At 35.2% G+C, this 13770-nt stretch overlaps 2 protein-coding genes across 6 annotated transcripts; one reads left to right on the top strand and one right to left on the bottom strand.

The window, feature by feature from the left end:
* The first annotated feature begins 565 nt into the window (after positions 1-565).
* Positions 566-5744, top strand: LOC115979056 (probable 6-phosphogluconolactonase 1). Of its 5 annotated transcripts, none has more exons than XM_031101013.1 (4): positions 566-623; positions 1321-1570; positions 1653-1788; positions 4884-5744. In XM_031101013.1, the coding sequence occupies exons 2-4, from the start codon at positions 1398-1400 to the stop codon at positions 5367-5369; spliced, it is 795 nt and encodes a 264-aa protein (XP_030956873.1). In that variant the 5' UTR covers positions 566-623; positions 1321-1397; the 3' UTR covers positions 5370-5744. The 5 variants fall into 5 exon arrangements, with proteins under 5 accessions (XP_030956873.1, XP_030956869.1, XP_030956871.1 ...); XM_031101009.1 differs by lacking the exon at positions 566-623 and adding an exon at positions 701-806; XM_031101011.1 differs by lacking the exon at positions 566-623 and adding an exon at positions 701-806 and having other exon boundaries at positions 1290-1570.
* Positions 5745-7964: 2220 nt separating this feature from the next.
* LOC115979055 (fructokinase-like 2, chloroplastic) lies at positions 7965-11959 on the bottom strand. The gene is made up of 5 exons (XM_031101008.1): positions 11765-11959; positions 11068-11393; positions 10294-10943; positions 9209-9680; positions 7965-8320 (listed from the first exon to the last, which is right to left on the bottom strand). The coding sequence occupies exons 1-5, from the start codon at positions 11803-11805 to the stop codon at positions 8094-8096; spliced, it is 1716 nt and encodes a 571-aa protein (XP_030956868.1). The 5' UTR covers positions 11806-11959; the 3' UTR covers positions 7965-8093.
* Positions 11960-13770: the final 1811 nt, after the last annotated feature.

Below are 13770 nucleotides of genomic sequence, written 5' to 3'. Positions count from 1 at the left end.
AACCACACCCAGTCAATTTTAATACCCATATATAAATCTAACTAAATTGAGAGTTTACTGAAATGTTATTAGATGTGTTATGATGTATTGAACTTTAAGTAAAATAGTGATGTGACAATTTTTTATTAAATGGTGTAAAATATGAATTTTATACCTCATTTTTACCAAATTCAGACACTTATAGTTATCTATAACTGAAAATTTTATTTATATAAAAAAAAAGAATTGAAAAAGTTATCTAATTTTGTTTTATATGGCAATTCTAACTCAAAAAAAATTATATGCATTTATGGCCTTCATTTTTTTTAGTCTTCTTTTTCAATCTCAGATGTTTTAGTAGAGGATCTAGGATTGAGGGATTTTCTCATCATTATCCGTAAAACAAGAAGTTTTTTATTTATGTAGTCTTTCTTTATAAAATTTTATCCGTTTACTTTGACAAGAGAGAGAGAGTTTTGTTTGTGTGTGTAAACTGTGTGTGTGTGTGTGTGCGCGCATGTGTGTTTTGTCACGATCATTGGATGCACGTGGAAGCCTAGTAGGTAAAAAACCACAGAGAAATAGAATTCTTCTCAAGCATGTTGTTAAGGTTTTTGTTATAATCTCAGAGTTAAATTAATGGGGTAACACAATAATGTTTTTTTTTTTTTTTTTGTATTTGTATTTGTATTTGTATATGTGTGTTTTTATATATAATAAATTTTCTTGTCCAAACCAATCTTCAACCTTTCATCAGCTTCTTTACTTCTCTCTCTCTCTCTCTCTCTCTCTCTCTGCCACCATACTCTTCTCCTTCTCTGTTATTTGTAAGCATTTCTCTCCCTCTTATTACTTGTTCTTATTGATAAATATTGTAACTTTTACTTTTTTGGTGTAATGGGGTTAAGAATTGGGAATGTTTTATGATCTGGGTATGTCTGTATTTGTTGTGAAATTTTTGGGTTGACTTGATTTGGTTTCATTTGGCTTGATCTCTGGAGTATAATTATCGAACCCTTTTGCTGGATTGCCTTATTGTTGTCAATTTTGACTCCATGCATCATTATTTGTTTCAGTCATTTCTAATTGTTGTTTGTATAAATTCATTCGAGTCATGGACTTTGTGGAATTTAAATGATCTAGATTTTTATGTCTCCTTGATATATAATTCAATGCTTATGAGCTGCAAGGAGGGTTGCTATTTCATGCTGTGGTTCACTTTCTTTAAAGCAATTATATAGTTTTGTTTTTGTTTTTCAGTTTTGATTGGATTTATGTCATATTGCTTCTGATTAGTGTTTCTCTTCAAGCCCGGAAACTGAAGGTGATATTGTATTCTAGGAAAACGAACCAATCTGAATTATTGTTGTTGTGCTGTTTCTGTTTCTGGGACTGAGCTGTAAAAACTTGGTGAAAGAATGTCTCTGTCTGGGGCTCATAATGATAGAGGGGAGGTGAAGGTTCGTGATAGTTTGGATGACCTTAGCACTGAGTTGGCAGACTATATTGCGGAATTATCAGAGGCATCAGTGAAGGAGAGGGGTGTCTTTGCCATTGCTTTGTCTGGTGGTTCTCTTGTTAGCTTAATGGGGTATTAGTTTCTTCCTTTTGTTGCCTGCTTTTGTTGGTTTTATGATTTTGGAGCTTTTGTTTAAATGTATGATGGAAAACAGGAAACTCTGTGAAGCTCCTTACAACAAGACTGTAGACTGGTCCAAATGGTATATATTTTGGGCTGATGAGCGTGTTGTGGCGAAAAACCATACTGACAGCAATTATAAGCTTGCTAAGGATGGCCTATTGTCCAAGGTTTGAAGCTGGACTTCATATATTCTTCTGTGTCTTTTCAATGTTAACACTCCATATGTAGGCTGTGTTCGGTTCTCATAAAGAAATTTTTTTAAATTAAAAAAATTGGCATTCACACACTTTCACAGTTGGTTTTGTACTCATAGTCTCACCATCCACCTTGCTCTTATAAGGGGAAGAGGTGTCATTTGAGCTGGAGGTTATTGGCAGTTTGGTTCTCAGAAAGGCTGAAGGAGGAAGAAAGAAAATCCTTTATTTTGTGCTAATTTTCCCTGCTGGATAGGCAGATTCAGGTGTCTGTTGCAGGTTTGGCTGTGCCAGTTCAAATCCATCTCAAAATTGGTCTAGATCCCACCCAATTATGGGAACTTTTACTTTAGAATAGCTTATTTGACAAATTATTCGACACCTAATATCTTCTTAACCCCTGTAGACAGTCATTGCTTTCTTCATGTAGAGTAATTACCAAAATACACAAGATCTAGATTTTCCCTTCCATAAGAAAATATTGAATTCTTCAAAACTTCAACTGTGATCTGGAACTAAAATTTCTGAAGTAATAGGCAATTATCATATTTTTTTAGTCAAGTTGCTACTAACTTGTAGTTTCCTTAATATCTCTAGGCGCTTTTTGCAGCCCCTTTATATTTATTACAGCTTTATTGTGTGGAATTCATGTTTGTTGAATTGGCAGCTAGGAAGTGGTTTCTTATTGAATTTAGTCTCAAATAGAGGGAATTATTATTACCAAATATTATTCTGGTTGTTATGTAGCTGTATGCCATGCTCATCTTCTTTTTAGAACTATGATAACAAACAATTTGGTTAAATTGGTACCCCTTCCCTCTAAAGAAAGGTGTTGCCTAGACATATAGACATAAAACACTTCATTCAACTAAACTCAATGTAGCCTTGAATGTCAACTACATGGGGTTGGCCATATATATCATCTTTCACCTTTCTATTCTATCTAGGACTATGATAAGCAACAATACCCCAAGGGGTTGCACAATAGGCTGGTGGAGGTTACTACTTTGAATCCCCTTTTCCCCCTTCCCTTGTTGCCAGAACTTAATATTAATTATGTAGGTTTAGCAACAAGTCAATGAACTTTAGCTCAAATGGCACTTCTTCTTCCCACAAGAGTGGATGGAAGGTTTTGATGAGATCTGGTGCATAGAAGCGTGGATAGAAGGTGAGGTCAATATCTTCCCTCACCACCTGCATCCATGCATCATTTGGCCTTTCTCATGCTTAACACAACTTCAAATTGAGGAACATAACTATTGCATTGGCGTTCCTCATGTCTTTAATAATAAAGGAGTTTTATTGGATTTCTACATGTTATTTTAGACTTCTAGTAGAACTCTGTGATACAGCTTTTATGGAAAGCTGATTCCTTGCCTTTTCCCACCAAAGAAAGAAAAACATCAAAAGTTAATTAGGAACAAAGACATTTGTTTTTTAGTCTATATTATTTGATAAGCTCATTTTTAAAATGCTATTTGATAAATTATCTTAATTATTATATTTTCATCATTTTTTTTTTCTCTGTTGAATTTGTTGTATAGGCTGGTACTCAAAACTACCAGTTTGAGAAAGTTGTCCTGGAGAGTAGAGATCCTGAAATTCAACGTCATCTCACAGTTATCTTTAGAATGACTAATTAGTTTGTTTGAATGTGCTCAAGCATCTCTTTAGTTACACATTCCCTTGTGATCAGAGAACTGATCCTTATTATAAAATCAAGAAAAGATATTCTGCTGTTACTATCTTTTGGTTCATATGCTAAATGGGGTAGTTATATTTATTTCTTTAGAGAATGCCTAGCAGAAGAATTCCAGTTCAGATCTCTGTCCTATTTTGGGCAGGAATTCTCGTCCTTGTTAACCTAATGTATTTAATATTTTATAAGTTAAACCACAGTCTATTCTTTTGTTGCATCTTGGTGTCCTCAGCAAACTCAGGACACATCGTAGGTGATTTAGATTTGAAGAAGTGTGTCAAGTAGCTTAACTAATGATGCCTCTTGGCATCGAACAAGAGGCCCGGAATAGAAACCTACTTGCAGCAAAGGATTGGAGATGGCTGCCTTCCATTGAGTAGCCTAATGTTCTCATAGCCTTCAATGGATCCCAAAATAAAAAAGATTGAGATTCAAAGACCATTTAGACCATAATAATTATTGTTGGTTGCTAAATTGAATATGCTAGTTTGTTCATATAATTTTAGAGGGTGGTATATGCATGCATGTATGATGTTTGTACTGTGTGTGTAATACATGCATGTATGTTTGAATTATGTATCTACTGTATATTCTTTGGCACTCAACGAGAAAGCCAATATCAGAAAACACGCCTCCTTGGGGGACTGCCAGGGTGCCCGTTTTTTTGGGGGGGGGGGGGGGGTAGGGAATGTGGAAGCAAAGAATTTAATTGAATAATGGTAGGATACAGACTTTGCCCAACCTTTAAAACTAACCAAAGGTTTTGTGCATATAGTGAAGATGGAATTTAATGGATGTTGAATAGGTTCTTGAAGCTTTTCTTTGCAAGATAAGTTACTTGGTAGTATTGCTTTCATATCTTTGAGGTAGTTGGTTGGCCAAATGCTTCAACAATGTCAAATCTACAAAGAAACTCAATAAGGATGATAATTAAGATGTTTGTATGGAAAACTAGAACAACCATGATTACATATGGGTATATTATACATTAGCCTCAGGTTAGTATCATTCCTATTTTCTTATGTAGCAGGCATGTATTTCTTCTACTACCAAATGTATTAGATGCATCTTAACCTTTTAACTATGTATGCGTCCTTTCTTGAGATTGAACAGTCTTCCAAATAGAAAGCAGGAAATCGGAAAATGAACTATGCATTCTCTTGAATATCATAGAAGTCTTAATGATTTTGTTTTAGTGGGTTCCTTAGAAGTTTCAGATGCACTCTTCTGTAGTTGCACTTTCTATGAAATTGTGAAATTGTTGAATTTAGCCATTTTACCTTTTCTGGAAAGCTTTTAGTCAAGAATAGGTGGTTGCTTCATTGCAGATTTTAGCATTGTTTTAACTTTGGTCATTTTATGTTTGCAGGTGCCTATAGTTCCCAGTCACGTGCATTCTATCAACGATTCAGTGTCAGCAGAGGAGGCTGCTGATGAGTACGAGTTTGCCATTCGACAATTAGTGAAAACTCGTGTGGTCAGTGTGTCTGACAATAGTGATTGTCCCAAGTTTGATCTCATCCTCCTTGGAATGGGCCCGGATGGCCATGTTGCCTCATTATTCCCTAACCATTCCGTGCTCAACGAGAAAGATGAATGGGTAACTTTTATTACTGATTCCCCCAAACCCCCACCTGAGAGGATCACATTCACTTTGCCTGTCATCAACTCAGCTTCAAATGTAGCCGTGGTCGTGACTGGTGACAGCAAGGCTGAGGCGGTACACTTGGCAATCGACGATGTTGGACCTGACTGCCCATCACTGCCTGCAAGGATGGTCCAGCCAAATGGGAAGTTGGTGTGGTTTTTGGACAAGCCAGCTGCCTCAAAACTTGACCATCCTCACCAGGGTTGAGCTGTTCTTGCCAATGTGTATGCTTGTATTTAGTGGTCGATCATTTTCTCTTCCATTAGTTCCAGTCTTTTGGTGGGGTTTTTTTTTTTTTCCTTTTCTTTTCTTTATTTCTTTCTTTCTTCTTCTTCTTCTTCTTCTTCTTCTTCTTCTTTTGGCCTTCATGTTAAATTCTCCATTTTGTCTTTTCTTGATCTCTTCTGTAGGAAGGGTTGGAGAAGTGTGATTATCCTTTTTGTAAGAAGCGGGTTAATAAAGTTGGGGTCTTAGTTCTAAAGCTTCTGTTCTGGTTCCTTATAGGTTAAACTTTAGTTTGATGAGTTAAAGCCATTCAGATTTGGAATAGCAGGACAATATGTTCAACTGGATTTTTTTTTTTTTTTTTTTTGGGGTATCTTTTTCCTCCTCCCCTCTCATATTTATAATTTATATATGTTATTCTCATTATATTAGTTTGCTTAGTAGTCTAATGCCTGCAAAATAGAAAAATGATAAATTTAGAATTGAAACAGTAGTTTTATAATTTTAAAAAGAAAAAGAAAATTAGCCACTCTCTCTTTCTGGTTCTCGAGTAAGGATTATGGCGTTTGCAATATCACTAATTATATATCAACTAGATTCGAAGAGTGAACCTACACATGGTAATGAAGTAATTATAAATGGTTTTATAAGTAGGCCTCATAACAAAAGCTGGGGAAAAAGAGTTTTAATTACTAAAATATTCTTGATATTACTTATATTACAAATAGAATAGGTTTTCTATACACTTTACTACTGTTTCATTCACTCTCTCTCATCTTTAACCAAAGTATTACAAAAATCAATATAATTTGAGATAATTGGTGATTGATAAAATTCATCAAAAGTGATTAATTGGTATTCTTGAAGTTTATAATTGGAGATAATTGGTGATCGATAAAATTCTTCAAAAATGATTAATTAGTATTCTTGAAGTTTTATTAGGATTAAATATTGTGGTCTTAGGATATTTATTAATGCTTATGGTTCAATGGTATTTTAGAACTCAACATTGAACAATTTTACGTTTATCTAACTTAAACAAAATAAAATAAAATAAATGGACAGGTTTAGGAGAGATTTAAATTTCACAAATATATAAAGTGGGATGGGTTTCAGAGAAGATAAAAAGTTCTACTTATCAAAAAAGAAAAGAATAAGTTTTACCCGATTTGGCTTTAGGAAGACTTGTGTTATCCCAAACCCCATTAATATTTCTAAAAAAATCTCAGTATTACCATAAAGGCATAAAGTACTTTTGCCCACTTCTAGCAGATAAACAAATGCTAACATAAACAAATAAGTGGGGACCAAAAAAAATGAAAACCCTAATCCAAGGGCACTTGTAGCAAGAACTCTACCAAATTCAGAGATTAGTTTCTTCACCCACCCTCAATTATCCTACATTTTAATATTTTGAAGTAATTGACACTACCCTACAAAGATAGGGACTGTAATAATGCGTGTGGTTTTCAAATTCTACAGGGATAAGATAAGATTGACACCTCTCCTATTGTATTTATTTATTTTATTATGCCTGTCTAATATATCAAAATGATCCCATGGTAGCACAATGTTGCAACTGGGACCTGGTGAATATACTAAATTAGTGCATTGATAGCCATCCAGTGTGGTATTAACCAAGTTAAAGCTATATGTCTATTTCCATTGAAAGCCAATCAAAAGAGGAAGATATTAGGGAGAGAGGGAACATTAATTTAAAAGGAATAGATCTAATAAAATTTGGCTTTAGTTTTGTAGCTATTGTAGGTTTCATGATTTATTTTAATTTTGTTTCGAATACAAGCTGAATTATCAATGAACTAAATCATTTGTTTATAAGTTACTTGATTAATTTATTTTTTTTCCCATATGTAGTAAATACCATGACTTTAATTTATATCACTTCACAAGTCTAGGCTAATAATTAATAAATAAATATAATTGAAATTTTACTCTCTCTTTTTTGAGAAGAAGAAGAAATTTTACTATTTGAGTTACTTAAATAGAATTATTTTCATTTATAAAATTATAAAAAAATTAAATTTACCAACCTTGTATTGTTAAAATTATATATAATTTTAGTATGAAATGGACTATTTATATTCTCAATAAATCACAAATACTAATTTGATATTTTAGAAACTTATTTACAAATTTACACAATTCAATATTAAGTCCATATAGGTATATTTTTATATATGTACACATATAAACATATAATATTATATATTTTTTAAATTGAGCCTCGTACTCACAAGATTGTTCACAAATTATTATATTTGAGCTTGACTTATTTAATAATCAGGCATAAATTTAGGCTTAAGCTTGGCTTGTTTGCTAAAGATACGAGCATAAAAAAACTTTTTCTTTTTTTCTTGAGTTGAGGATGAGTCGTTCATAAATGACTTAGTTCTTTAACTACCTTGGGGGAAGAGAGGAAGAAGGGAAAGGGATCTATTCACCAAGTTAGAGACCGAGGATCTTTGTTTGCTAAAGGGACTTTGAATTTCAATTCTCAAGATTTTATCATAGAAGCTATCCGTACAATACAAAATTGGTGTGATACAAGTAGAGCAATGTCCAGAATCCCCATCACTGGTATAAAGGAAATAGTCAATCAGAGCTCTATAAAGGGGAAGAAAATTTCTTGAACTATCTAAGGCTTGTAACAGAATGAACTACACAAATTAGTACAACCACCTAAATCTAACTTACAGGCTTCATGGTGCGGTATTCGGTTTGTGATATTGACCTAATGCCATTTTGATCAGGGACAACTTCTTCTTCCATATCTTCTTTAGGAGGATGGCCACGCGTTTGCCCAAGCAACCATTGGTCTATGACTCCACATTGAATTGCATACTTGACTGTCTGCTCTAGGTATCCTTTATCAGTAATTAGATGTGGCTGAACCGTCAACCTTCTCATGAGTGCTGAAAAGGTGTCAAAAAAAAAAAAACAGGATTTAAAAGTAAGGTCTAGTTTCAGGAAAATGTCAAAGCTCTTAGCTCCTTATAGATCATAAGTTGAATGTGTGAGAATGAATTGCAAATAATTACATGTATGTGTCACTAACGCCAAAAGATAAAGAAACAAGAGTATCCAAATTCATAATTTTACAATTATCAACCGGTCTCTCAGTGGAAATTACCGTTTTTAGGTTTTGTTTTGTGACAGATGCCTCTTTCCAAACTATTGGATGAATCATATTATTCCACTTCTTGGCATAAGACTATGTCATACTTTTTCAAACTGATTTGACTAGGCTAAAAAGCCATTCTTCAAACATTTACATGCCAAACCAGGTCATATATAATTCAGATTATATTACCACAAGATCATATAGTCATAAATAAGAATCTAATGAAATGCAAAATTGAATTTCAAGATAAAGCTATTTACTAATAAGTGACTACGAAAAGAACTGCGTGATATGGAATTCTTTCAAATGGTGCACCAAAATGATGGCAGGAATCTACAGCTTTCAACACAGAACCTCCCCCCATTTAGAGAATAAGCAAATAGAGCACTAATAGGCCTGTCACTACATTTCCAGTGTAAGCCAGCACTCCACAAAAGAAGGTTCCACCCTTAATTGAAACTATCATTATGATTCTATTAACTGATATAGAATTGCTTAAATATTTTCGGTCACCCTCAAGGTTTAACCCAAAGGCCACTTGATTTCTGCGAAGAGGTACAGATAATAGGTTCCAGTGAATGTTTGTGTGGTGTCTTCCAAGGAAATGCAGGCTAAAGAGGCCTCACATTATTGGTTCAAGCAATAATATCGATAGATATGCATGTTTACAAGATTTTACCTGCAACAATGCCGTCTCCAGATGCTGACATATCACCAGTGAAAGGGGTTATTGGGGCATCCTCCATTCCCTTAATAGCACCATTGTGCTCCTTGGTGTAATAGTGTATCTTCGATGTCCCATTTGTCACAAACAAAACCTTAAGATTTTCATGCCAAAGAGGTGCAATTACTTCTGGTTGATAGTGTACAAACTTTGAGCTGGCATTATTTTTAGTGTCAAATTCCTCAGTGGGCTTGATCCCACATAGAAACTCAAGTTCTTGCTTAGTAACCTCAATAACATCTGCTAGCTTCCACACCTGTTGTATAAACATCTTGGTCTCTTCAAGAGAGTGCCATAGTGGCAATGGAAGGTTTACATCATAGAAAATAACTCCTCCCAGTTTTTTTGAGATCTTGATGGCCTGCAATGTAGTTGATCTCATATTTCGATCAAGCAGGGAATGAGTGCTGAAGTAGAACATCTTTGCCTGCATAATAAACCATTAAAAAGGTCTTTAATCACTTGGAACATTTAGCCAGTCAAATCTGGACAACTTAAAAAAGCAGAATGTGATGCACACATAGTCAAAGTGGGGCAAAATAAGATGAGCTCTATAATTTTACAGCAGTCCATTCTTCTTTGGATGAAATTCATAAATAGGAGAAACTGTAGCACAAAAAATTCACAAAAGAAGTCACAACCTCTTTCATTGTAACTAAAGCATATAATAACATGCCAGCAAAGTCCAATCAGAGAAAATTCTATGCAGCAAGATGTTTAGAGCATCCAATGGTGAAACTCACAATATGCAGCAGGGCGCCTTTCTGATTTACTTAAAATTCAATTATCACCCACAGCATTTTTCATAAGTAAGATAATAGGAAATTTATCAATTATTAAAAAAATAACCCTATAATCTTTCATTAATCTTCCATATACAAAGAAAAATGTCTATTTTTTTTATAAGAAACCAAGTCTATATCTATTAAGCTAAAATTATCATTATAGCACCAATGGAAAGGTATCAGATATAAAAACTCAAAACAAGGACCATAACAATGAGTCAAATTTTCCTTTTGCACAGGACTGAAATCCTGTACCTCCTTTAGCACGTCAATATTGATCTCAGACTTTGATAAAGAATCCTCTGCACAGGGTTTGACACAAGTCATTCTCAAGTTACCCCGTTTACCAATCTTCATCTGTGATACTGCTGTCACCCTTTTACTATCAATGCGGACTGACCGAGTCTGGACGCTGCTCAAATTCAGAAAATATAGCATTGCCCGACCATAAATGTCATCTCCAAGTTTTCCCATGAAAGCAACCTTACCACCCAAGGTTGCAAGAGCAATCGCAACACTGCCTGCAGATCCCCCAGGAGCCCTAACAAATTTTTCAGGGGCCCAATATGCATCCTTCATTCTTTCATGGATTTCGTAATCCAAAAGTCTGTTGGCCGGCCTTCCTGAGGGCACAAAAGCATGCTGTGCAGCTCCAAAGCAACAAACAAGTGGAGGCCAATCATATGTGTAACTAATATCTTCCCCCTCCTCAATTTCCAACTCTGTGTCTTCCTCATTCTCACCCTCAACATTTGCAATAAACGTAGACTCCTCATGGTCACTAAGACTAACTTCTGCTCCATTGCCCTGATCCCCCACATCACTATCATCCTTCTTCTTGGTCTTCCTTCTCCTCACCTTTTTCTCGGTTTTCTCTTCCTCCAAGCTAGTAGAAGTAGATGCAGCTATTAAATAATTAAATTGCGGGTTTAGCATTTGTAAGTAAGATCTAATCAGGAACAACTATAACTTCATAAACCACTTTTCATGGGACAAAATACACACCCATATTACAATTAAGAAAAATACCTTTCCTCCGAGTCCTTGGCCGGGGTTTCTTGGAATCATCAATTGATGCAGAAATGATACTTTCATCACTTGTAGCATCATTCGCTACCACCAATTCAGGGTTCTCATCTGGATTATCGACCATTGCTTTCTTCCTAGTACGTGTACTGGCTCGTTTACTAGTCCTAGTGGTCTTCTTCTTTACAACAGCTCCATTTCCATCTGGTGCCTCTTCAGTACCAGCTTTCTTCCTCGAAACAGAAACAACACCCAACTTCTTCCGCAATCTAAAGTCCTGAACTTGCACGAAGTTCAGCGACGTATAATTCAGCCAATTCGATTGGCTTCTGCACAGTTCAAAGGCCAGATTATATAACCGTTACTAAGTAGTTTTGTTGAAAACATAAGGGTAGTTAAGATATGAAGTGTAACTAACTTAGTTTCCTAGGCTTCTAACAGAAAATTCAGATTCTTTTCAAATATCCCATACTAAGAACATCAAGAAAAGCACAAAACAAAAAACTTTGTCCAACAAAACCCAGTCAAGATTTTATCTTTTATTGTGTTTTATTAAGCTTAATTTGCGTAGCCAGTTAAGTACAACATGGGTTCTGTTTATTTATATTATCCAAACCTTGCAGAACAAAAAAAAGGGTTGTTTTTTACATGTATAATTCATATTTCAAATGAGAGAGAGAGAGAGAGAGAGAGAGAGAACCTGGGAAATGAAAGAAAGTGAGTGAAAGACAGAGAAGCCATTAGACAGAGCTTGAAAAAGCTCTCTCTCCCTTTTGAGCAAGTTGAGATTAGTGGGTGTTTCTCTTAGTAGTCTTAGCCATGGCTACGCCTATTATTTGTATCAGTGTCAGTGGGTTTAAGAGTGAAAGTGGAAAGTGGGTTTTATGGATGAGGCCAGGGCTTAACAGTTTTACACTAGAAACTTGGGATGGGAAGGAATTCTTATCGTCAGGACGGTGCGTTTTATTGCCACTACCATAAAACGACTGGACGTTGAAAGAGATGGTAGTCGTTTTAAATGGAGGGAGAGAAAGGACAACAACTTTAGTTTTAGTTAATACTTTTTTTTTTTCTTTGAAGGAGGAAAATTTATTTTTACTACCATAGCTTTGGTGTGAAATGATTAGATATTGTCCGCTTTGGGGCCCATGTCCCTCACGGTTTTGTTTTCCCTCAAAGCACACAGTAGTGGGGATAAAAGACCTTTACACATTAAAGGAAGACCACTCCTTATAAGTATATCCCCATGTGCTTCTCTAGGCGATGTGAGATTCCATGGATTGTAAAACCCCATTTTGGGTCACTACAATCCACCCCCCTTACGAGCACACATGTTCTTGCGTGTGGGACCCACACTTCTGCTTAGGGCATGACTTTGATACCATCTATAATGGCTCTGCCCCAACTGTGTAGATATTGTCCGCTTTGAGGCCCATATCTCTCACGGTTTTATTTTTCCTCAAAGCACACAGCAGTGGAATGTCACTGCTTATAAGCACATCTCCATTAAAGGAATGTCACTCCTCTGCACATTAAAGGAATGTCACTCCTTATAAGCACATCTCCATGTGCTTCCCTAGGCGATGTGGAATTCCATGGATTGCAAGACCCCATTTTGGGTCATAAACTAGGGTTCTTAGAGCATCTGGTTCATCAATTGCCCAAGTGAGTTGTAATCTTCTTACCCCACAGATAAAGGATAATTCCAGGAGGAATCCTTTAGGGTAGTCTCAATGTGTTGACTAGAATTTTATGTATTTAAAATATGTATCTATGGTTATTTGAATATGAATCATCACATAATGAGTTTAAAATGACTTTGTTGTGTAGGAACCATTTTTTTGGTTAAGAAGAAAACCTAGGTAGGGGTGTGCACAAAACCCACCGACCCGCCAAACCCGACCCAACCCAACCCGACCCGCCGGGTTGGGTCGGTTTTTAAGGCTTGGTGGGTTGGGTTGGGTTACAAAAAATTTTTTTATGGCGGGTCGGATTGGGTTTGGGTCATAAAATTACAAACCCGCCAAACCCGACCCGACCCACCCATATTTAATATATATTTAAAATATATTTTATATTTAATAATTTTTTTTAAATCAATTGTAGGGCACTTATATATATATATATATATTAATATATATATTATATTTAATAATTAAAAAAAAACAGCTGTAGAGCAGCATTTCCTCAATTCCTCCTACTAATACTAATTTAATATATATAAAAAATATATTATATAATTAATAAATTTTTTCAAATAGCCAGTTCTTCCTATCTTATATAAAAGTCAATTAGTTCACACAAATCCTAATAAATTACTATTGTTGTTTTGTTATTAGTATTGTTTGCCTTTAAAGAGTTACATTGATACTAATATTTAGGTTTTTTTAATATATTAATATATTTTTTTTTTCTACTCAATTTAATAATAATACTAAAAAAATTTGTCAAACCCATGGGTTCAACCCGACCCAACCCGACCCATGTGGGTTGGGTTGGGTTGGGTTGAACTTATATGATGGGTTGGGTCGGGTTGAATTTTTTTTGACCCACCATGGTGGGTTGGGTCAAAAAATCCCCTCAACCCGACCCAACCCGACCCATGCACACCCCTAAACCTAGGTATTATATCTTATATGTTGTTTTTTAGGTTCTCATCTTAAAATTCAGCAATGTGGCTATTTTCTTATGGATGAAAGTGTATTT

Source organism: Quercus lobata, chromosome 3 (genome assembly GCF_001633185.2).
Source record: "Quercus lobata isolate SW786 chromosome 3, ValleyOak3.0 Primary Assembly, whole genome shotgun sequence".
Taxonomy (NCBI): Eukaryota; Viridiplantae; Streptophyta; class Magnoliopsida; order Fagales; family Fagaceae; genus Quercus; species Quercus lobata.
The sequence above is the reverse complement of the archived record's forward strand: the minus strand, read 5'-3'. Positions and strand labels throughout refer to the sequence as shown.